We start from the raw sequence: 25,909 nt of genomic DNA on the forward strand, positions 1-25,909 counted from the left end.
TCGTAGGCTATAAAAGGCTGTTTTACATTTTCATTATTCTATAGTGAAATCCCTACTAATTTATCGCTTATGTTAATAAATATATATGTTCGTTATATTCGCAACAAGACGCAAGCTATTTAAAATAATGAAGAAATTGCACATCATAATTCTTATCTAATTGCAAGTTTCTTATTAATTTAACTGTCTACGATGTGCATTCTATTTCGCTACACACAGTGAGACTATAATTGCTCATAATATCTCATTATTGCATTTATGTGAGCACAAATGTTTTATGTTGGATAATTGCTACAATTAATTCGAGCGGACGCGGTCATGACACGATGACGTCATTAACATGTTTTATGGCGGAGAAAGACAAGAGTATCAATTTTAACTATCTATTAAAAGTAATCTACAGTTGTAATATATGTCTGTTATTCTGCCTTATTCCGTCGTAGAATTTGTAAGCTATTAAATAGGCGGCTAATAATAGTAGGTATCTGATATTATACAGATATGATTATTTATTAATTTTCAAAGACACTAACGAAACACATACACACAACACGCATGCATCATTAACAAGTGTACACAACATTTAAAGAGAATTTTTTTAATAAAACTTAAGACAAATATTAAGCAAATATCAAATTTAAGAATTTAATGTATTTTCTTCTTTGCAATTGTATTGGTGACTAATTATTTTCTTAATTTTTTTAAAATTGTAATCAACCTAAGAGCTACTAAGGGGTTTTGTGTCTGAAGAGCACACCACAGATGCTAGAAACTAGATTTAAGAAAAGAATATCTACATTTAAAACAAAAAAACAAATTTATTTATATATTTGAAAACAATATAGATAATTCTATAAATACATTAAACTTTCTTTCAACAAAGCCGATAATGTGATAATTTTTTACAGGTCAACAAGACGAAAATAAATATGGCCTCAATAGCAGTGTTGTGGGCAACACTGGCGGTGCCAGACTCTGTGCCCAATGCGGGAAGGTCATCACTGAACGATTCCTTTTAAAAGCCATGGAGAGGTTTTGGCACGAAGACTGTCTCAAATGTGGATGCTGCGATTGTCGCCTCGGCGAAGTGGGCTCCAAGTTGTATTATAAAGCTGATCTCATGCTGTGCAAAAGAGATTATCTTAGGTATGTAATAGACATAAATCTTCCAGCAAGATTCTTCTTTAGTTGTCACTTAATCTTGTGCTTATCTGAAAAGCTCCTCGGTGCATCCACTGAACAGCACCACATCTGGTGCTGTTCAGCAACCACGACATCTTCCGTCTACCTCTTGCCGTATATAAGCTGATCCGTTAATGAATTATTTATTATCAGGAAAAATAGTGTTATGTAGAAGTCATTAAGTATAATACTGTTCACATGTGAAAAGGAAAAGACTTTACATAAATATCCTGTATAGTAAAGCTTTTTCTTTCTTTTGGTTGAAGCTTCTCCAAAATCAAAACCAAAATACGTTTGAATCAGTTTAGATGCGCCTTAGCGCACACTTATAAATGTCAAAAACGTTTACAAAATTCGCGAAAACTACCAGGAGGCGTTGTCTGAGAAGAACAGGCAAGAAACTCAGCAATTTTTACCCTCCCTCTACAATTATTCAAAGGAAAATGTCATATACCACAACGTCATTAAAGTTACATAAGTAAAAAATAAAACCTGTTCTGTGATTCACCACATTCACCATTACACCGAATAGCAGAATAAGCAAAATATCGGATAAGTTATTAATAACTATCAATTAATTAAAGTTGCGAATGCAAACAGCATGTGGTGTCATCTCTTGACGAAGCATTTCTGTATTTGCATAAAAAGTTGTTATTATTTATTTATTTATTATTAATTGTTATTCATTTATTAACACTTCGTACTACAATATAAAATTTGAACATAATTAAATGAAAAGTAGGGCTTTATCGGCCTTATCGCTTTCGAGCGATTTCGTCCAGGCAACCACTGTTACAATCTGAATACGCTTGTTTCAACTCGAATTCGACAACCTTACATTCCCGACTCTAAGTGTGACTCAGAGTCATAATCCTAGCCTCAGTCTCATCATCAGCAGCATCTCATGGCGTCTACTGTATAAATCCGGGTCTGGTGCCTTACCACATATTTTTATTACAGGTTATTTGGTGCCACGGGCAATTGTGTGGCGTGCAATAAAGTTATTCCCGCCTTTGAAATGGTTATGCGAGCAAAGAGTTTCGTTTACCATTTGGAGTGTTTCGCCTGTCAACAGTGCAATCACAGGTATGTCTTTTTAAAACTCGTTACAATTCTCTTGTGTGTGAATTGCTGTGTCTCAAAGCAGTGTTGTGTGTATTGCAAGTAATTAATAATAATTTATATTTAACTCTTATACTTATAATAAACTCATATAAGGAAATTTATGTTCTTTGTGGTTTTAATTAATAAAATAAAATTTATGTAGACTGTATACTTATAATAGTGCAACTGTTTCTAAATAATATAAAAATAAAGTAATTTACACGATTACAAGTACAGTGTAAACTATGGGCTATGCATTTCATGGCGTTATAGAGAGGTGTCGTTAAATGGAGAGAAGAAAAATCAGAATTAGAAAAAGAAAAAATATATTTCACTAGTCTTAGTAGTTATGTACACAAAAACAAACTTATTTGAACACTATTTCGTATAGTCTGTTACTTTTGTCTGACGTCTTTTGCTGCACCAGTAATTTTGTTGTATTTTTACTTATTTTATTCATATCTTCTGATATTGTGAATTCTCTACATAACATTTTCTGTAAAAGAGTACATTTATCGCATATCATTTAAAAAAAATTATATATGTTACATATTATGTTATTACGTAATTCAAGTATTATAGCGAACCTAGTTTTCCATCTCAAATAACTCTAATGTTATCCAGGTTCTGCGTGGGTGACAGATTTTACTTATGCGACAACAAAATACTCTGCGAGTATGATTACGAAGAGAGACTGGTTTTTGCCAGTATGGCGGCTAATCCCACCGGCTTAGCTCACATCCGGAGGCAAGTCAGCGGCCTACAGGTAACACATCCTACCATAAATTAAATTAATAGCAGCAAACAGTGGGAGATTTTCTTGTCAGATTATAATTTATTCTGTAGAGTCATTAACTAGTCATTTTTATTAGCTCGGGTGTTTTTAAATATTTTTTGTAGATATTCATATGTTCTTTATATTGGGGAACATTTTCTTTTTCAATCATCAATATTTTTCACAGCGCATGCGATGAAAGATATGTTATAGGCATTTTTTACACCTTGGGTAACATTATTGTAGTTTTAGTAGGGATTCTTATTTTTTCTTGCCATTAAAATAGCCTATATATTATCTAATATAATATATATCTAAAATAGCATATATATTTATCAGTGATAAAGAGTTTTTAAAATCGCTCCAGTACTTTTTTAGCCAATTCGTGACAAACATACTAACATACAAATCTTACCTCTTTATAGTACATATTAGTATAGATTTAAGTGGTGTAGAGCAGTGAGCAATGGCTTCAGCATGCAACTCTCATCTCTGAGATCGTAGGTTCGACCCCGGCTCGACCAATTGACTTTAGATGCATTTAACATTCACTCGAACGGTGAAGAAAAACATCGTCAGGAAACCGGCTTGCTTTAGACACAAAAAATTGTGTGTCAAGCATAGAAAATACTACCTACTACATCGACAAATGATTATAAAACAGATATAGAAATCTGAGGCCTAGACTTAAAAAGGTTGTAACGCCAATGATTTTTTAAATTGATGTGATTGTGACAGAGAAATCTGAGTCGAGCGAATAGAGAGACGGCTATTATCTCTAATATTATTCATTTATTAGTCTCGATAAGTATTGAATTAATGTGTATACAGAGTATGAAGATCCTTTTATTGTTTATTTGAATCGGTAACCCAAAAAGGGCTCCATTCGATCAAAACTTAAAGAAGTATATTATTCACCTAACATCGTGTGGTTTCCCATCGAGCACCTGTTATTTTCCGAACAATTAGTTTCCCTGACGTGTACCAATGTTCTTTGTGCGTTAAAGATTAATATTGCAAATTTAATAGCCAATAACTAACTGTATTAACAGAGTGAGCCGTGAATATATTCATATTTATCAAATCAAATTTTTTTTATAGTACAGGGGGCAAACGGGCAGGAGGCTCACCTGATGTTAAGTGATACGATTTATTTATACAGTTTAGATGCGAGCAAAACTACGCCATCCGTTCGCAAGACTAGGAGGTCATGTTCTGAGAAGAACGGGCAAGAAACTAAAAGTGTTAACCTCCCTTTACATACAATAATTCAAAAGAAAATGTCATAAACCACAACGTCATTTAGGTTACATAAGTAAAAATAAAATAAAATCTGTTCTGTGATTTAACATATTATCTATTTAACCACATTATCGATTTAATACGCAAATATTACGTATTAGTTTATCTTCGCAAATAAAGGGAAGTAGGTTCGGGAAGTAAATAACTCCCGCAAGGACAGTGGGTGATTCTATCTACTTTATTATGTTTCTTTTGTGATCATTAATCTTTCTCGTACGAACGCTTGTCGGAATGCGAATGTGGGGGAATCTATTTCGTTTTATGAGCTTGAGGGGGCTCATTCAGCCGCATGACACTTCTAATCGACTTTTTGATTGCGGTCACCATCCACAAATACAATTGTGCAATATTGTCCTGATATTGTATTTGAGGTACTATATGTTTTCTTTTATCATTGTTCAATAATTCACTAAGCAATATATAGTCAGTATAGTTAGTTATACTGCCTTATAATATTGCATTAAGTTACAAAAAATGTCGGGTAAAAATCATCAACTAAAACAATGTAACAAACACCTCTTCTGGGGATTATTTTTATTATTATTGACAGTTAGTAGTCTATTGTATTTCTGTTTTCAGGTATCTTGCTTTAAAAGAATAGGAATTTTAGGAATACACGTTACCGGACTAAACTCGATTTAATTTTTTTTTGCATTTGTTTTTTCTAAAAGGCTTTATACCGTCGATTTTTTGGGTCTCACTGAGTTTTCACACGATGTTATTCTACGAACGAATGTTAAATGGGTACATAGTTTATCGCACTGTTGATACGAACCTACGATTTCAGCAATGAGCCGAAGACATACTAGTCTCAATATATATTTTTTTTTATTTTAAAAAAACCTACTAAAGAAACAGAGAACACATACAAAAAAACACAATACATGCATGTGCATCAATATAATAAATGTTGTGACAAGTGTTCACAACATTTATTATATTGATGAAAATGACTTTAACATTAAAAGTAAAAGACAAACTAGATTATGAAATGAGGAATTTAATAAATTTCGACTTTGCAATTATTGTTATTAGATCAACAGTGGCTGCAGAATCTTACACTTGAAGACTCATTAAATGATAGCTAAAATTATGTAAATGTGATTTTATAAACAAGATATACATAACACATTTTTTAAACAACTTTATAGCCCGAATGACTTAACAGTTCGACCAGAATTTTATTATTTTGAAATGTTTCATTTGTTTTGATATTAGAATTTATTTAAATATTTTTTTTAGTCACCGAGTGGAGGATACGTAGGTGGCGCGGCGTGCGCAGGAAATCCCGCGGCGTTGGTGGAAAAGGATAACGGAGGCTGCGCGGGCGCAGACGACGCGTCGAGCGGATACGGAAGCCCGCCAGACCCCGATGTGTGTGACGCGGCACGATGACCGACAATGCCGCGCCGACATCTTGCCTCGGTGAGACATTTATTTGAAAAAGATCACCACATCATATGTATCTATAGTAGGTACAAGCTATCTATTCTAAAATATATGACAATTATAGAAAGCATAATTGGTACAAAAAATTAAAATATTTATTTTGTTTCGGGTTTTATCGAACTATTACACAATTATTAGGGTATTGATCTTTTCCACTTCAAAAAAATCATGCGAGGAATTACTTGAAGAAGCTGGAAGCTGGCTTTTATTTAAGTAGTTATTTGAAATTTTAAGTATTATTTGTTGTTTCAAATGTTAAATTTCTGATTTCTTTAGTTTTTTTTATATATCCTTGTCTATTAATGTACTTACTTGTTATCGGTTTCATATATATTGTTAATCTATGTAATCTGTTTTGGTAACACTAACGCCCGAACACAATAATGTATCTTATATATATGTGGATTAATTATTGGGTTAAGGCGATAAGGGACAGTCGCTGGCTTCAGAAACTAAATATATATTTATTTACAGGTAAAACCGCACTGAGAGGTAGCAGGGCGGCGCATGAACGATATTCAAAGGAAATCACTACAATTATAATTAATTTATTAAATATCTCACAGCTTTACATTTATTTAGTAGTTTTTATTTAAATTAAAAACAGTTCCTCTTCACGCTCAAACCTGCTCAGCTATTTCATTGAATAATTCTGCGTCGGAATCGGAATTATTCCGGGGCTGATTCCAACCTATTGAAAATACTGCACTATAATCGGACTGATTCCAACCTATTGAAAAAGTATTTTCATCCCGGAATCACTCCGTTACAGTAGTAACGGAGTGATTCCGGGGTTGATTCCGACCTATTGAAAATACTTTATTTGAATTGGAAAGATTCCGGGGCTGATTCCTACCCAATGAAAATATTGCGATGGAATCGAATGATTATTTTAATAGTGAGTACGTAATTCCAATTCAGACAATGTAAAAGGCAAATATGCAGGATTGTTTTTACGGCTGAAGTTATCTATGTAATTAAACTGTTTTTAATTTAGATATTTAGATATTGACATTTCAAAGTAGAACTGATATGATGAAGATGAACACGGTAAGAACCGGCTTGCAAAAAGCTTAGTGTACCAACATGCATTAAAAGCATCGCTGAGCTACTGTCAGCAACGGCATTATGAGATTAAAAATTAATTATTTTTCTACCAAAAATATCTTATGAGCGGGTCAAAAGATATATATGCTAATCACATATTTGGTTGTATCATATATATTTGTATACGTTGCAATCTATTTAAAAATGCATCATACAGAAATGGAATCATAATGTTGATTTACAACGTGGATTAACTAAAGGATTCTGAACCGAGGGTTATTTCTGGGAGCCAATCAGTACGTAAAAAATGTATTCTATTTTGATATTTAAAAGCCATTGTTCCGCGCGAAATGTCTAAATTTAATATATCTTTGAAATATTCATTACACAAAATTTGTAACCATAGCAACGAGTCTTTAAAAACAGTGTCGTTATTCCACGTTACAAAAAAGTTTTAATAACAAAAAGGTTACATAAGAATGCCTTTGCTGATAGTACAACGGGACATGAATGGCGGCCACTTTACAAAGTGTCCGGGATGAGACGCGATAACGTTGTCAGAACACGATATTTCCATTATGTATACGATTTGAGTCCAAGAAGCTTCGTGTGGGACGGCCTAGTGCTAATTGTATTTTAGGCCCGTGTCCACAGACTCCACTGTCATAGATTGTCTTTTGTTTTGTTTTATATAATAGGTTTTATATAAGTTTCATACAACGAGTCAGGTCCACATGTAATTGATAAAATCGATCTCATTGTTATGAAATTATTATGTTCTGTTCAAAGTTAATGGTAGCGCGGTAAAAATTCGAAATTCAAATAAATACTTTTTCCGGTGAATACAACCGACTATTTTTTTCGAAATCAATGGACTATGATGTTCGAATTTTAAAACAAGTTCGAATTTTGAAATTAATAGAATTCGGCACAGTGCACGTGGTTAATACCATTGACTTTGAAAAGCACACATCGTTGTTATCATACAAGGTATGAACTTTTGATTATTTTGTTTCGATATGAATTGGTTTGTAGATTTGTTGTTTTTGCCAAAGATGATCCTTGCGAGGAGTTTTATCTTGATTAAAGATTATTTTGTAACCTGAATAGGTTAACGTGGTGCAATGGTCGTAGTTGTATAATATAAATTTAGAATGTACAATATTATAAATAAGATTACGTTTTGTTTACGCCATCGCTTTAGTAATGCGTCCATACGCCCTCTGAATAGTGAGCTGAATTTAGAGTTTAATTATAATGACATATACACGCACATTGACATCTTACAATTACATACGTAATTACATACATTTTTAAAATTAAAAATGTATGTTACGTACGTACAACAATTATTGAGAGATGATTTAATTATGTTAAGCATACTACGCTTTCCTCGTGGAGACCAGAAACAATCAAAAAACATGAGACGAAACTCTAAAAATCTTTGGTTGCTTCGGACTGGTTTAAACAATTCAGAAGATCATTACACGTTAATACAGTTTCATTGCAAGTTTGACAATTGACTTCTCACATTTTGACATTTGATTTAATTAATTATCAGCCTCTATTCAGCGTACGTGTGATGTAAAATGTTATAACTGACAGCTATGTCATGTATTATAGGTAATAATGAATTTAAATCTTTAAAACTGCAATTCGTACGTTAAAATAAATAGGGCTGTTGTTGGCAATTGACATAAAGTGCACTTTTGAAGATTTAAATACAAATGAGGACTAGGGCGTGGTTATGTGAATTGAGAAGACTTTAAAAGGAACAATATATTAGGATGATTTGCAATTCTTGAATTATGGTGAAAGAATTGAAAAGAAGATTGTAAACAAAGGCTGTGGAGCTCTAAAATTGAATCAATAGGACGATTTTTTAAAATATAATCTCCCTGTTGGCCTTACGGAGCTGTTTTGGCGAGCATTGTCCGGCCAAAATGGGCCTTTCCAGTGGCTAGCGGCAACTGCGTCCCGGCCCCTTAGCTTGCGCCGTCGCTGGGTGGTCAATCGCCTAAAGGGCAGGATATAAGCTCACTGGAGTTAGCGAAATTAGAATCTAGATCAATTTTACCCTAATAATTTGTCCTTGGATACGGTGAGTTGATCATTCAGATCCGTTGGAACATCTCGGGAACTCCTACGGTCTTTTTGTCGAGAAGGGGGTTTACTTGTGATTGGTCAACAATCACATATATGCGATACACTCGACCTATAACGGGGAAAAGCGACATCTAGTTTAAATTTAAGTTTATATTCCCATCAATTCAAGAATTGTCTATTTATAATAAATTGAATCGGGCGTTCTCAATTCATACAATCATTAATTTTGGGAAATCTCAATGTACTATACTAAAATTGTATTTATGTAAATGCCGTCGCTACAATTAATATGTTCTGTCTAGGTTTATTGTCTATCATATAGGGGTAATACATTCTGAAACATCGACAGATACATTCATTTAAAAGTTATTGTGTAAATAAATATATTTATTTAAACTTAATTGTGTTTTAATACAAATTCTCATACACTACGAGACCAGGAGACCTGGAACAAGAAAACAGTAGTATAACTCAGATATCCCTTAGCTCACTGTTACAAGGGGTGCCATTCTATTTGTTGGAGTTTCTATGTGGGCTTAAAGATGAAATAATAGTGAAATGCAACGGTTCTTGTCTAAATCCACCAGCCCAACCATTCATTCCAACCAGCACCTTTTAATATTATAAGCCATCCACACTCTCGACAAGGGGACACAAGAGAACGCGAGCCCGAGAGTGTGGACTGTGGACGGTGACATTGTGTTGCCTCGCTTTGCCACAACTCAACTTTGTTTTCCGCTTTTTTATTTTAGGGCGCGAGTCAAGGACGCAGGCGAGGCGAGTGCATCAACTACACTCGCACTCGTTCACTTTGTTGTAAACGACTGTAAAGACGCGCTTCTTTATCATATTAGAATGGCATAATGATTTGTGTATGCTTTATATAGATAACTTAAGAAAGAAAAAGGTAAAATTATATTTTAGTCACGATATATTTTTTAAATTGCATTGGTGGCACAGTTATATTGGTAGGTACAGCTAATGCAGTCGTCCCAATCACATCCATCCTATCGTAATGTCTTCATCTTCTTCGTAATGTTCATACTGATTCGAGCCTGTCTTGAATAACTCTAACCGATACATCGACTTGTTGCCTCAGCTTGTCTGAGTGCATAAGGGATGCTGTTGATAAATTGTCTTCTGGTTAGACTAACCAGTAGGAGATTCAACCCAACTTCTGCTACACACTTCTCCCTACCAGTGTGTCGAGTCTATTCGGTTCTCTCCTGGCAATATGGCCAAAGTAGCGTAGTCGTAGATATACCGAGCAAATAAATAAAGCGTGAGTGTGGAGGCGACTAATAATACTTCAGCTGCCCACTAAACTGCTTCCTTATAAATTCAACTTACGATCTTTTAAGAAAAGAGTATCAATTATGATTATATAAATATTATTATGATATATAAAAAAGCAATAATTGGTAAGTAGAAAAATACACGTCAAAATGATAGAAATAGGCTAAACCGTCAAGTTCAATGTCAAAAATTTAGATAACCAGTTTCTCTTAGCTATAGCAAAATTTTTAACGCATTGAAAGCTTTTTGTGCTAATTGGCTGTTAGGGTAATCTTAACAATCACTTAAAAATACATCAAGTTGTCAAACAAAAGCAGATGAACCGTTAAAGAAACAAGTTGATATAACGAGTCTCTTTGAGACTAAATATTTAGTATTAATATATGAAAATTTAAATGTATACTTCCACGGATTGGAACATATATCTGTAGGTAGTCCAGTAATAGCCAGTCATAAAACTAACAAACATGGTTAATCATAGCCACTGTGCATTCGTTCGAAATTCAAAAAACAAAACGATATTTTCGCATACACTTTTCTCTAAATCCGAAAACATTTAACTAACAAACATCAAAGTGCTTTTAAATTTCTCTTTTGTTTCTTTTATATAACAAACAGCCAGGATGTTCGCCTGATAAGGGATACTGCCGCCCATAGACACTATTAATGCCCAAGGGCTTGCGAGTGCATTTCCGGCCTTTTAATATAGATACGCTGTTGTCCTGATAACACAGAAGGCAAAAGTTCATGAACCAGAAGGAACGATAAATAAAGCCTCGTCGTCCTCAAAATGAAGTACTGTTAGAACAGAGGCGATGGACAGTTTCTGTTGGAAGCATAATTCGCTCGAGAAGTTTTCTAGTTGACCACGGCGTTTAGACATGAGCTACCAACGTATGTGTTCGAATTTCAAAACCGTCCATGAAAACAAAAGAACTTAGATGTCTGCTCAAAACATGTGTGCTCCTTTATAATTTGGTCGGCGTGTTTTTATTACTCAGTATATGTTGGGAATGTCCATAAAATACTCGACGACGAAACGCATTAACGAGCGTCGTTTAGTTGTTTGCTGTTTAAATAAGAGCAGTAATGTAATTTTAATGAGTTCTCAAAAATGTGTGCATATTCCTGAGAATACAGGGTGCTTCTACAAAATAATATTTAGATACTAGAATTTTATATCATTAGTTGACAATATGGCTGTAATATATAAATAAATAAATAATAATCTCCCTTTTGCATCACTTTGACCAAGTATTCTCTAAGACCTCGGGTTTTTTGAATCTATCGTACGATGGCGATGTTTGTGATACCAGAACCAGTTGTGTTCGCAGAATGAGTTTACAGTAGCGATATTGTGTATATGTATTTAAAATTATATCCTTTTTTGTTTCAAAATTATCGTATTTGTTTAATACTGTAGCATTTTTTTGAATTTTTATTACCACAACAATAAAAACAAAATATATTCATATTCATCACACAGTTCAATATTCATCTAGGTAAACAAGTACACTTATGAACGTCAAAATAAATTAAATTAATTGTAAATTTACAATTACTACCAGTTCGCAAGTCAACGGCGTAGAGCGGGCAAGAAGAACTGGTAAGAAACTTTCCGCCACTCTTTTCAATCGTCAAGTTTTTAATACAAATTGATAAACTGAAGCAAATCAATCCCAAGGATTAGGATCATTTAAGTATTCGTGACATTTATAAAAAGCTTTTATTGATTAATTTACTTTTAACGAGGGCTTTGCATTTATTTAGTATTATTAATAGTTTAATGAATGAATACCTACTTACTCTCAGTCGATACTCGAAACCCGTTAATAACGCGTGAAAATAGAATGCGGCTGAGTTATTAGAAGGCGGGATGGGAAAACTCACTAAAACTTTTTAATTAAATTTCTGAATTTTTGCTATCTGGGATCTTATCCAGAAGCAGTATTGAATCCGTGCTATTAATTACGACGAATGGCTTCTGTATCTTGAGTGGTTTTTTATGTGGCGGTTAAGTTCTAGGTGAGGTTTTAAGCTAAACAAAATTTTTTTTTAAGCAAACGGGCAGGAGGCTTACCTGATGTTTAGTGATACCGCCGCCCATGGACACTGCCAGAGGGCTCGCGAGTGCGTTACCGGCCCTTTAACAATTGGTACGGTCTTTTCTTAAAGACAAGAAATGACACACAAGGATAACAAAGACACAAGAAATAAGTTGCTGTTTGTATCTTCGTTTCTTGCATTTCTTTGACTGGTGAGGTCTAACACTGAGTTATAGAAAAATAACTGTCCAAAGATTTAATATTTATTTATTCAAACTTTGTTACATGAAAATAAACACAACACGAAACATAAAAATTATAGGTTTTCGTATTGCGTTCCGATCAGTAGGCGGTCTTATCGCTGACAAGCGATCTCTTCCAAATGTAAGTGAAAATTAAAATAAGAAAAATGATGAGCAAAGTGCAAGAAGTGCATAACCATACATGTTTAAGTATCTTTCTATGAACTGTGGCATGTAATGGTACCTCAAAGGCAACGCACTGACTAAAATTGGCAACCATGGTTGTCCTGCGGACTCGCTTGCGAAAAAAAAGAGAGGGATCGTGACTATAAAATTTACTCGCATAGACCAAAGACAACATAAATATTTAAAAAAAAACCAGCCAGTACTGCCACCCTGGATCTAAGCGTGTGACTTCTGTATGTGATTCTTAATCATTATTATCACCACGCCATTGAATTTTCAATCTTAGGCAAGTCATGTTTTCTTTCACCATACGACTGAATGTCAAATCATAGAAAGAAAACGCCTTGTATCCATAGGTGTTGTGGAAAGCTCCATACTATCTTTTTTTTGTATAATAGGAGGCAAACGGGCAGGCCCACAGAAGGCCCGCAAGTGCGTTGCCGGCCTTTCAAGAATTCTCTTTTCTTGGTGAATCTCCAAGAAAAGAGCCTACCAATAACCTAAGTCGAATTGGGTCGGAAATACTTCAGTGATATACTTATTGTATACACTGTATACACTGACATGATACAGCTTATGCTAAGTATGGACGTGTTTTTTACAAGATACGCCTTAAAGATACGACATGGACAAAATGAGCGTTAAAATATTTATGATACAAATAGTTGATACGATACGACTGATCGTGATACGTCAACATGATACAAATGTGGACCCGGCTTTAGGTGGCGCGACTCGATGGTTCTTAGTTCCCACCCTCTCATCTATTTAGTTATCTGGTGAAGCTTGCTAATACATATGTCGCAGTAAATTAGCTAAATTAGAGAGTTAATTGAATCTCTAGACAGTTAATTAAAGATCGCTATTCAATGAAGTCTAGAGATTCAATCAACCCTCTGATTTAACAACTTTCCTGCGACATCTGTTCTGCATATACTACACAGATAACAACTGGCAAGCAGTCCACCATGTGTTTGTAAAAATATCAAACCCTGATGTACATTGTGTTAAAAAATTTAAATACACGTATTTCATAATTTGTTAAACATTTATAGGAAGCGTTTTGAAACAGCCTGTATAACGCGTGACGATCATTTTAGTAAAATATTTAATTGCTTAGAATGTAAGTTTTTTAGTTAAGTTTTTGTTTGAAATTTTGCTTTTCTCACTTGATTAGATCTTGTGAAAAGAGTTTATTTGCTTAATGTCATAGCTATTAAATTAATATTTTATGCTCGTAAAATACAAATTCCGACTTGTAATTGTTACATCCTCCCTCGCAAGGGGGATGCTTAAGCCCGTTCGAGCATGAGGCTCTTTCGGGTGACTTGTTTATTCGCGCCCTGCTGATACAGGGCGGTACGAGGGCGGGCTAATAGCCCTTGGTGGGGGCTGCTGCGCGCGAGGAACAATGGCTCGACTCGCTGCGCGCGGCCGATGGGGTCTTGTCCGGGGTGTCAATCCGGTGGTAGTGTGGGGTCAAGGAGTAATCTCGACTTGACCCTGGTGTCGTGGTCGGTGGTATCGGGCAGCGCGCTGCGCGGCTCGCGGTCAAGCTCCGCCGGGTGAGACCCCCGGTAGCCCCGGGGGAGGCCCAGCGAGGCGACCAGCGGTCGAAGCCGCGGCTGCTGCCCTGGTGTCATGTCCGGTGGTATCGGCATCCGCGGAGAGTAGCTCACGCGGATACCGCAGGCGATCTGGCGGCCTGGAGTGCCATGGCGCGATGTTTTGGAGATGGGGATGCTGAGAGCCATCCGCTCGATCGAACATCCCCTTCGCGAGTCGCGCGACGAACTCGTCGATGGACTCCATCCGCAGGTCTCGCGCTATGGTGGCGTTTCTCACGTAGCGGGGGGCCCCCACTGCGCGCCTCAGGCAGGTGTTCTGCACGGCGCGCAGTCTCTGCCGGTGGGCCTCCTTAGTGTAGGAGTACCACGCCGGCGCCGCGTACGTGAGATGTGGGCGCACGTACTGCTTGTACAGCGCGAGCTTAGTACGGATGGGTATGTTGCCGGTGAATAGGGGGCGGAGTTTGCTCGACACCCCCTTCGCTCTTCCTACGATCCTCTTGACGTGGTGCCGCATGGTCAGATTCCGGTCGATGGTGACCCCTAAGTAGGTGACCGGCGTCTTCCACGGCACGTCCTGGTCCAGGAATCGCAGGGGCGGCGGCAACCAACTCCGGCCGAAGGCGATCGCCTGTGTCTTGGTAGGGTTGGCGGCTAGTCTCCACTTGTTCAGCCACTCTGGCAGGAGGTCCAGAGCGCGTTGGAGCTTCGCCGCTGCTGCCTTGGTGTTGAGCGAGGTGGCCACGTACGCCGTGTCGTCGGCGAAGAGGGCCAGGCTACACCCGCTCGGGCAGGGGACGTCGTCCGTGTAAGTAGTGTACAGCAGCGGCGATAGTACGCTGCCCTGTGGGACGCCCGCCGTGATGGGTCGCGGTCTCGACGCAGCCTCTCCCGTCGCAACGTAGAACGTGCGGTCGGTGAGAAAGGCGCGGAGCACGGCGACTATACGGCGGGGCAGTGGAGACTCGGCGAGCTTCAGCACGAGGCCATCGTGCCAGACACGGTCGAAGGCCTTCTCCATGTCCAGCATCACGGCGGCGGCCCCTTCCTTCTTGTTGAGGGCCGCGGCTGCAGTGAAGAGCACCTTCGTCAGCTGCAGCGTGGTGCTGTGCTCGCCGCGGAAGCCGAACTGCTCGGGCCTCGGCTGCAGGTATTTGTAGGTCCTCTGCAGCAACAGCCTCTCGAACAGCTTCGACTGAGTTGAGAGCAAGGTGATAGGCCGGTAGCTCTCCGGTCGGGTGTAATCCTTTCCGGGCTTCGGCAGTAGGATCACCTTGCCCTCTTTCCAGGTACTGGGGAAGTGTAGGGACCGGATGATCCCCGTGAAGAGGCGCGCCAGCGCGACTATCCACCTCATGGGTAGGTGGCGCAGCGCCTGGTGGGTGATGCCGTCCGGTCCCGGCGCCTTCTTCAGTGGCAGCCGGAGTATCGCCTTCCGCACTTGTGAAGGCGAAAAGGCAATGGGGTCGTCATCGGGTGGGATCGGGCGAGCTAGCCAGCCCTCGACAGCGCTCTCGACCTCGGCCACGCGCGCTGGGCATGCCGCGGCGTTCGGTGAGAATTGGCGCTGGAGGTGCTCGGCGAAGATTTCGGCCCGATCGTTGTCGTCATAGGTGATGGCGCCGTTGCCGTCGCGTAGCGGACGCTTCGGCTCTGGAGTCCTATAGAGGCGGCGGCAGAGTTGGTGGAGGCGTGTGGGCTCGGTGGTCGCCTCCCCCAGCGCTTGCTCCCAGGAGCGCTGGGCGTGGGCGGCCAACTCGTTCTTGACCCGTTCGGCGAGGCGGTTCAGCTTTGTCTTCAGCACGGGGCAGCGATTGCGCTGCCACTGCCTCCTGAGCGCGCGCTTCTGGCTGATCAGCCTCAGCACGAACGGGGCTAGGTCCTCGCGTACTACCTCCGGCGGACGCGTGGTCGTTGCTTCCGCCAGAGCTGCCTGGAGTTGCCGCGTCATGGACTCCGCCATGTCGTCAACGGCGCCTGGTGTCGTGTCCGGTGGGCCTGGCGCGGTGGCGCCTTCGAGTATCGATTCGAAGGCGTTCCAGTCGGTGACCCTCCAGCTGCGTGCGGGCGGGGATGGTGCCCCCGCGAGAAGGCACAGCACTGGTTGGTGGTCCGACTGGTATTCGTCCATCAGGACCTCCTGCGCCAGGTAGAGATCAGGCCGGTTATGCACCACCAAATCGATAATGTCCGGCCTGTGGGTGTTGTTTCTCGGGTAGTGGGTGGCGGCATCTGGTCCGCACACCTGGTAGCCGCGAGCCTCGGCATGCTGCAGAAGGTAAAATACAAATTATTCACACAGGTCGATTTTATAGGTCTGAGGCAAGCCGGTTTCCTTACGATGTTTTCCTTCACCATTTGAATGTCAAATGCGCACAAAGAAAGACTCCATTGGTGCACAGCCAGGGATTGAACTTCAAGAATGAGAGTCGCACGCAAAGTTTCTAGGCCAATAATGCACTTATCATAGGTGTCACTAAAATTATTCGTTATTACATCAAATTATGTCAGAGTTGTGATCATTCAAAAGCTGTGTAAAAAGGCTTACTGCGTTTTTCAAGGCAGATTTGCCGCCCACCACCACTTTGTGGAACCAGCTGCCCACTGAAGTATTTCCGAACCAATTCCACTTAGGGTCCTTCAAAAAAACAGCATACAAATTCTTAAAAGGCCGGCAACGCACTCGCGTGCCCTCTAGCATCGAGAGTGTCCATGGGCGGCGGTATCACTTAAGATTAGGTGAGCCCGTTTGCCCCATGTTCTATAAAAAAAATATAAAGTTAACGATTATCTAGTTGATAAAAGGGCCTAGGAGTAGTGCTCGGCAGGTACTTCTAATGATTTTACTATATCTGTTTTAAATATTGAATTATTGTTTGATGATTTGCTTTTTAATAGAGTACCGAGAGTACTTTACGCCGGATTTTTCTCTCGGCCTACACCCTCTGTCTTCTTTGCCGATGAGTAGGGATGTCTGCAGGTTCAAATTTAATCACGTGGAATACCTTGATGATTTTAAGTTCCAAAATAAACGTATTTTATTTTTATTTCTAATAGACGGCGGAAGAAAAAAGGCGATCCACGCATAAATAAAATGTTACTTTAACGTTAAAATATCCTTTCTAACAAAACCTCTCGATCAACAGATTCTGAGATAGTCCAACTAGTCCAGATTTAAACCACATAAAAAATATGCCGATTTGGATTTGAATTCTGCAAAAACCTTACCACATGTTTTTATAGAACTTAGACGGGCAGGGGGCTCACCTAATATGTGATAGCATGGGCACTTACAGTGGCAGATGGCTCGCTAGTGCGTTGCCGGCCTTTTGTGTGCTAACTTTTATAACAAATATAAATAATAATAATATAATATTGCTTATACAGGACTGTAGTTTGGTAACCCATAAACACGGAAACTAAAAATATAATCAGCAACTTTATTACAATTACAATTAATCACTAAAAATAAACCGCTAAACAAATATCCGCTAATAAATAGAATAAACAATTGCTAATATCTATTCGAACCCAGGCCATCATCATAAAAGAAGCGTAAAGATATATCAAGGTGGTATAACGATGAAATAACAACCCTTCAGAATTCTAAAGAGCGTATTATAAAGTCGCAAAGAACTTTTCGTCGAATCATTTAAATAAACGAACTCGCATCATTATGTCAGATCTAAGGTTCGAGCAAATTGGCAATTAGGCGCTGGCCTTCGAGTCTCGATGGTGCCTGGAGAATTGTCGGGAAGACATGTTACTCATTCACTTTGACATTTTATAACGACCAACTGGATCCTTGACCTACCTCGTTTCTTAAAGAAAATATGTATGTGTATTGCAATGGGACGTTAATTAAGATGAAAATAAAATCATCAAATAAGATTATAAGATTAGTTTAATTATATTAAAATACTAGCAGACTCGGCGAAGCGTTGCTGTGGCTAAGGTTTTTGTTATATTAAATAGTAGTAAACTATTCAAGGGAAACGGTAGGAGAACTTATGTGAAACACAGCGCCATCTGTTAGAATTGTATCAAATAATAAACAAATTATTTGCAATCAAATAAAATTGCGACTATAATTAAAGATCTAAGCTATCCTATCTCTTAAGTTGGACCAGACTGCTCACGGTGTGCAAATTTAATTTAAAATCGGTTAAGTAGTTTAGGAGTGCATGGCGGACAAACATCGTGACAGGAGATTCATATATATTAAGATTTCATATTATAAATTCAATAATTAATTTATTGAATATTTTTTTATTGCAAATGTCATATGTCACTTCCACGAAGTTTTTATTTCTTTATTATTGAGCTGAAAATAAAACGGAACCGTTTTTATAGTTAATATTTCCATTTAATTGTTTTAGTGATCTGTGGCTGCGTTTTTGGCGCCATTCCTACAATCGCATTGACCTTCAATTAAATGTCAGTTTCAAGTAAATTGATAGGGTTTTTTTTTATTTATCGTTCTTTTTTAATCATATGTTTGTATATCTCACATACAACAATTTAGCATAAAGAAGATTTTAATATAATACGTTTATATTTATCATTATTATTTTATATATTTTCATTTATAATTGTATATAAATGTAAATATATCATTATTTTTTTTTGTTAAAGTATTTAAACACACAAATATAGTATTTTCAATCACTTCTTTGTCGCAATTTCAAATCACCTACACATAGTAAAAATAACATAAACGAAAATTATAATATGCATAAATAAAAAATTCAGAAAAAAACGAAAGGCGAAAAAAACCTGAATTTTTTTGTAGGTTATGGTGTCCAACGCGTAGCTTCAGGGCCAAAGGGACGCCTACGGGGAGTACAAATGGGCACTCATACGCGAAGACTAATGGCAGTTCGATGTGCCGTCCAAAACGGCAGCGTCCAAAACTATTAGAAGCCGGGATGCCAATGTCCGGCTTCCCTAGACCCAACTGCCACCATCCTTACTTCTATACGCAAGCTATACGTGATATAGATCAAAGTAAGAAGTAGACATGGGGAGAAATTGGCTGTGCCAAAAATCAATCTGGAACTGTTAAGGAAAAACACCTTTTATATGGCAATAAGGGTGTACAAAATTTTACAAAAAGATCTTTCGACTAGGATCTTTAAAAAATCGACTTGGTGTATTCTTGGAAAAAAATTTATTATTCAATAAATGATTATTTGCGTGAGGCACTGTTGTTGATATAAATTTAATAATGATATGTTATACCTTACCTATATACTTCACACCATATTACACAAGACTTTGTTACCGATATTGCTAAGTCTCAATAATACTATTATTATCATTTCCTACTGAGTATTAATATTATCTTTTTTTTTTGCGATTGAGGCGCAAACTAGCTGATGTGGTCTCTGGCAGAATGACCAGCGCTGTGGAACACTCTGCTCCTCAGCATAATGCTGAGCCAGGGCCATTTACAGCCACAGCACACACGCAATATATGCTTGAGACGAACCGAAGGGGAAAAGGAACAAATAATATACCTCTCTTTATATCTTTTATTTAATTTTTTCTCTTTGATTACTGCTGTGTTGTGTATTTATGTGTGTGTGTTTTGTTTGTAATAAATAATATGTCTATGTCTATGTCTTATATACGATACAAACAATTGACCAATTCATTTGACTAATAATGTAAAATGTAAAATTCCTTTAGTGACAAATTTGCGCGCCTTTATGTGCCAGAATATGAGTCATTGTACCACCTTACACATTTTTGTACCCATATTCTTGCAATAAATTATTATTATTATAGATATACTAAAAATATATGAATGTATATACATTCTCTCGGGCTGATAATTATTTAAAATAGATTTAATATTAATATTCAACTGTACGAACGCACGCAACGTAATTATTTTAAAGAGGTAAAAAACATTATGGCTGTCATTAAAAGTATAATTTTTGCTCTTGCGAAATTAATTAATGGAACACTTCATTTATTAAAGAACACAATTAACACGGACTTGCTGCGTTATTAATGAAAGGTATTGCGAAAAAAATGTTTACGCACTGGACATTTTTGTTTATGATATAGCCGCACTGTGGGTAAACTGTTACGTCTTTTAACCGACATATTTCAGAGATTTTTTTTTAAATAAACAGTAACCATTGTAAGGGTAGGTATCTTATCTGATGTTAAGCTAGAGGGCTCGCGTAGCCGGCTTTTTAAGAGCCGCTCTTTTCATGAAGGACCCTTGACATTGACTTGACGACCTTACACTCACTCAGACACTGTTGGTTCTGTCACCCAAAATGTATCCTGTCCTCCACTCTACTTTGGAAACTACTCCTCCTAAGGTTAGGTTTGGGTCTGGCTAGCAGAAATAAGGGTATTATGAGGGTAGCAATTACAAGCACGGACCGTGACGGCATTTGGGAAATCTCCAAGAGATTCTGCGAGGCCCTCATGTGGTCACGCGTCAGGCGGAGAGGGCCAACGATGGACCCCGCAGCCTATCTACGTCGCAGTAGAAGAGCACAGCGTCACCCTTCCACCGTGCAAAGTTTTGTGTAATCCTTTGCACAAACAGGGTTCATGCGTCCAAAAAAGGGACATCACATTTATGCAAGCATTGCAGCTAACCTCCCACTGCTTTACAAACTAGGGTGAATCGGACGATATCAGTATGGTCCTTGCTGTGCCGTGGTCCTTCCAAATCATAGGAGGCCGTGATATTGAAAGAGATAATTTTGTAAGCAGTAATATCTGTAGATGTAGTGTAAATAAATTGTAGTGCGTGCCAACCTTTCTCAGAACAGATGTTCTAATGTATAATGGAGAAATTTTTTATACAGAATTTACATTGTAAATAAGGTTATGATCGGTTTAACTTTGTTATTAACTGGAAAGGGAAAGGCAATGTTTTAATAATTTTCCTTTACTGGTATCTATATGACGTTAGAACAAGCGGATACAGTCTTCTGGTATTAAGATACCCTCGCAGAATTTCTATTCGAATATTTGTTTGTACGCTGCCTGAGTTCACAAAAGTTCCTTACAATAATATTAGTTAGGTATAGATTCTAGGTGTAGCTATATTTAAGTAGGTATATTTTTATTTTATTTTAGGACTATTGATGTATCCTTTTGTAGTTATTATCGCATTAGTAGCACCTGTAGAATAATTATGTGACAGTAAATAAATAAATATTAGTATTTATCATATATTATCTGTTTGTATATTGAAAACCAGATGAGACTTACAGGTGGTCTACCATGAAATTCTTGTACAGAACCAAACTGTGCTCCAAGTACTAGGTTTTTTTGGACCTATGGGATATATAGCGAAGGCCTAAATATATAAGTGAATGCTGTCTCCGACGCTATCGACATATATGTTCGCAGATTGAATTCACAGTAGCGATATTGTGTATGATGTTTTATACATTATTATATTCTATTTCATTTTTTCTCGACATTATCGTGTTGGCATAGTCTGAAAGGATAATGTAATGTAATAACTAAATAATACATAGGGATATAGTGCGCACTTACAACTTGCTTCGACTTACAAAAACTTTGCAGAGATACGCTAATGGACTTGGTATAGACATATACATATACCCTTTTACTTTTGAATCATTTTTTCCTTGGCCTGAAAGATATTTTACCATAGTGTTTGTATTTAATAAACTGGCTGGCTAAGGCTATTTTGGCGAAACACAAAACAAGATGAAACATCTGACATAATTTCTTTTAAAATAAAATTGTTCAAGTCAGTCACAGCTAAATTCACATAATTGTCACTACAATCTTCCATTGTACTTGTATTTTTATTGAACTTTGGAAAACACCATAAAGTTGTGGTTTGCCGACGCCATATTGCCAGTTTAAAGAGTTTCGACGCCTAGCCAAGTAAGTGGCACTAAATTTAAATTAACAGTCAACAGGCTAGCAAAGTTATGAAATGTCATCAATACGAGGCATCTGCCTAGCTTTTTTATCAACTGGCTAAAAATATTTCAGGCCGTTAGTTAAACGGCGTTGTTTAGTTAAAAGTCCAAGTACTGAGTTTCTTAGGCGAAGGCCTAGGTTATTTGCAATATCAAGGGCAAGAACCAGTCTGTTGCGAAGATCCCCGTTATCCAGAAAGTTACGCCTACTGAATGCTGTCTCCGACACTATCGATATTTGTATGTACGCAGAGTGAATTCACAGTATCTATATTGTGTATATTATGTGTTTAATATTTTTTTTAATGAACAGGGGGCAAACGGGCAGAAGGCTCACGTGATGTTAAGTGATACGCCCATGGACACTGTCAATGCCAGAGGGCTCGCGAGTGCGTTGCCGGCCTGCGGTAAGCTCTTTTCTTGAAGGATATATATATACAATCCATTATATTATATTAAATGTTTCTCGGCATTATCGTATATGCATAGTCTGTAAGGATAATGTATGTATTTTTGTCATAAATAAAAATAATCTACGACATATATACAGCGAGATACAGCATCACGTTACGTCTACAAAACATCCTAAAACAACTCTCGCCTCTAAAAGGAAGGGAATTATTTTGCTGTTTACGTCCTTTCGTAAAGTATACAATCATTGTAGCAAGCTATTAATGCTATAATTTTCTTAAAAGCTGTTTCAAAAGAGTTTCCTATTCTAAAACTTCTACATGGAATGTTGTGACAATGGACAGAGATGATGTGGAGATGCATTGATATTTATTTGCGAAATCACGTAAATCGATTGATTAGTATTACATAAATGCTTAGCTTTTATAAAACAATTGCACAACAGTTGTATAATTAAACCATATTGTTATTTCGTAGAGTACTGCGATAACATAAAATATATTTTAATATGAACGCGACTCCATAACAATTCCTGTGCCACCCGCATGGAAGGGAGACGTCCAAGCTCTCAGTATTCAGAGTATCGCAAATGTAACTTTCGGTTCTTTTCATGGCTAAAGTATGTTGGCGGCAATCCATAATGGGATCGCCATTATTCTTGCCATTAATTCGCATGGCCCGGCTTCCGTGCATTAGCGGGCAAGTCTGCCAATCTAAGGGGTCACGAACAATACCACACTCTGAATAAATAACATCTAATACATCATCATAAGTATTTTTCGTGCCAGATTTTTACGTTTAACTATTAACGATCATTAAATAAATGCATGCTCATGGTTGTCATTGATGGCTTCTGTGGTCTTCTAGGGAACTGGAGAACTGGAAACGCGTCCCAGGGTGTTCCCTAGTTGCTTTGAACGAGCCTGGCACCTAAAATGGGTGTTCATTTTGCTCTTGTTCTTTTAGGCTCATTGCTACAAAAAATACATAATAAAAATCTACGGAAATGCGTTGTATTTATATATCGAAGACTAATAAATCAAATTTTACGGAAATTGGACGGTTCACTACCTTAGAAAATACTGGATCTCGGTATCTCACATACGTATATTACACTGATGGAAGCTTTGGAATCTGATCTTCAATATCACATACAGTCCAATCTTTGTAGTATTATAATATACTACATGTAACTAAGCAAGATATTTTTCCGTCATGATTACAACACTTACACCAATTTTATTTAGGGTCCTTCAAGAAAAGAGCGTACCAATTTTAAAAAAGCTGGCAACGCACTTGCGAGTTTCTGGCAGTGTCTAGAAGCGTTATCACTTATACGCCACGTAACTAGTCTAAATTATTTAATTTTAATTCGTTTAAGGGTCCATCAAGAAGAGCATACCAATTCTCAAAAGGCGACAGGCCCTCTTGCATTGAGTATTTTCCATATCTATCAGTGGCACTACAACCTCTTTAGGTCTTGACCTCAGATTTCTGAATCTGTTTCATGATCAATTTTTTAATCTAATAAGCAAGTAGGTGATCAGCCTCCAGTGCCAGACACACGTCGTCGACTTTTTGGGTCTAAGAGATGTCGGTTTCCTCACGATGTTTTCCTTCACCGTTCGAGCAAATGTTAAATGCGCACATAGAAAGAAAGTCCATTGGTGCACAGACGGGGATCGAACCTACGGTATGAGAGTCGCACGCTGGAGCCACTAGGCCAACACTGCTTTTTCTATAAAAAAATAGTTTCCTTAATAGTTCGGTTTTTCCGCACAGACTATAAGGCTATGTCAAAATATACATATTTTGAAGTCTGCCAATCTCGTTCTGAATTTTACCCTAAAACTAAACGATTTTTGTTGTTAGCCAACTTTGATGTTGCGTTATACCTTTAAAATAACTACGTAATACATTCCGAAATTAATTAACTTCGGTTGCAGTGAATCATTTTCGTGCAGATTGCATAAAAATAATCAAATAAGTCGTGCGGCGTGTGAAAAAAGGAGGCGCTCATCTCATCTCCCTCTCGCACACCAGTACCTCCACGCCTCACCCTCGAAAGAAAAACTCTCAAAAACTAATTACAAGTTGTAATTGAAATTTTGCGTGTTATATAATCGTGTACTTGAGCCGTGAGTAATGTATAAATGCGAGGGAGATGAATGGACGCCATCGGACGACCAGTAATTTTTTCGATTAGGAAACTTAAATAAAATACTTAATCTAAAGCTCTGAAGCCGACTTTAAATTAAGTTTGTGTTAAACTTTCTAAGCTGATTCTTTTGTTGAGGCATTTTTCAATCGAGAAAAGCTTTTTTATAAATTTGACGATTATTTAAATGATCTTCCAGAAAACATGGCGATTGAAAAGAGTGGCGGAGAGTTTCTTGCCAGTCCATATATCTTTTATTTCTAAATTTATTTGACTACGCCAGTCTTATATGTATGTCATTGATACATAGATTTACATATGTTTTAGAATGTATATATATAAATAAATAAACACAACTCGATGCTTCTTAGCACTTGAGTTTCTGGTCATCTTCATTAACAGCATCTCAGTTGCGTTACTCCTAGATGAGGGTCGCACGCTGAGTGGGTTCAGCGTGTGGTCAGTTCTGCAAGTTTAAGCTGGGTATATGATGATGAGTTGGTACTAGATGAGTTGGCGGCATGATGAAGTGATAAATTTTATTTACCACATTTTTTTAAATTTGATACAACAATCAAAATTTCAACGCTCTGAAAGGGAGGGCCTTTTTAATTAAAGCACCCTTCAAAACCACTCCAATCAAAAAAACGTTATCACAATAGCAACAATCTAGAAAACGATCTAACTGTATAAACACGCGAATAATGCACAATCAAAAGGGCAGCAAGGGATGGGAATAGGGATACCAGAAAATAAATTATAATTTCCGTATATTGTTATAAGCACTGTATTTATCCTACTAATTACAAACGCGAAATTTTGTATTGATGTTTGTTACTTGTTTATGTAAAAACTACTGAATAGATTTTAATGTAACTTTACAAAAAGCTTATACATCAGAATAAAACATTGGCTATACTTTATAGAGATGTTGTGTGAATTGTCCATAATAGAATCAAGTCAGAAGGAAAAATCTACCACCAGCGAGCTATTCTGGCTTGCACTTAGTAGTTCTTTTCTAAGCGACCATATAAGGTACTCGAAATACTAAAGAACAAAGACCACCACCACACACCAAGGGCACCAGCTAGTATTTTATAAAAC

At 37.6% G+C, this 25,909-nt stretch overlaps 1 protein-coding gene across 1 annotated transcript in view; it reads left to right on the top strand.

Moving 5' to 3' along the window:
- Nucleotides 1-6,341, top strand: part of LOC110996569 (LIM domain only protein 3) — a 51,365-nt gene extending 45,024 nt beyond the window's left edge. The window contains exons 3-7 of the mRNA XM_022264308.2: nucleotides 909-1,146; nucleotides 2,143-2,268; nucleotides 2,911-3,052; nucleotides 5,606-5,788; nucleotides 6,287-6,341. Of these exons, the coding sequence (XP_022120000.1) occupies nucleotides 909-1,146; nucleotides 2,143-2,268; nucleotides 2,911-3,052; nucleotides 5,606-5,758 (659 nt within the window). The 3' untranslated portion in view covers nucleotides 5,759-5,788; nucleotides 6,287-6,341. The remainder of the gene's footprint in view (nucleotides 1-908; nucleotides 1,147-2,142; nucleotides 2,269-2,910; nucleotides 3,053-5,605; nucleotides 5,789-6,286) is intronic.
- The last annotated feature ends 19,568 nt before the right edge of the window (nucleotides 6,342-25,909 follow it).

Source organism: Pieris rapae, chromosome 22, assembly GCF_905147795.1.
Source record: "Pieris rapae chromosome 22, ilPieRapa1.1, whole genome shotgun sequence".
Taxonomy (NCBI): Eukaryota; Metazoa; Arthropoda; class Insecta; order Lepidoptera; family Pieridae; genus Pieris; species Pieris rapae.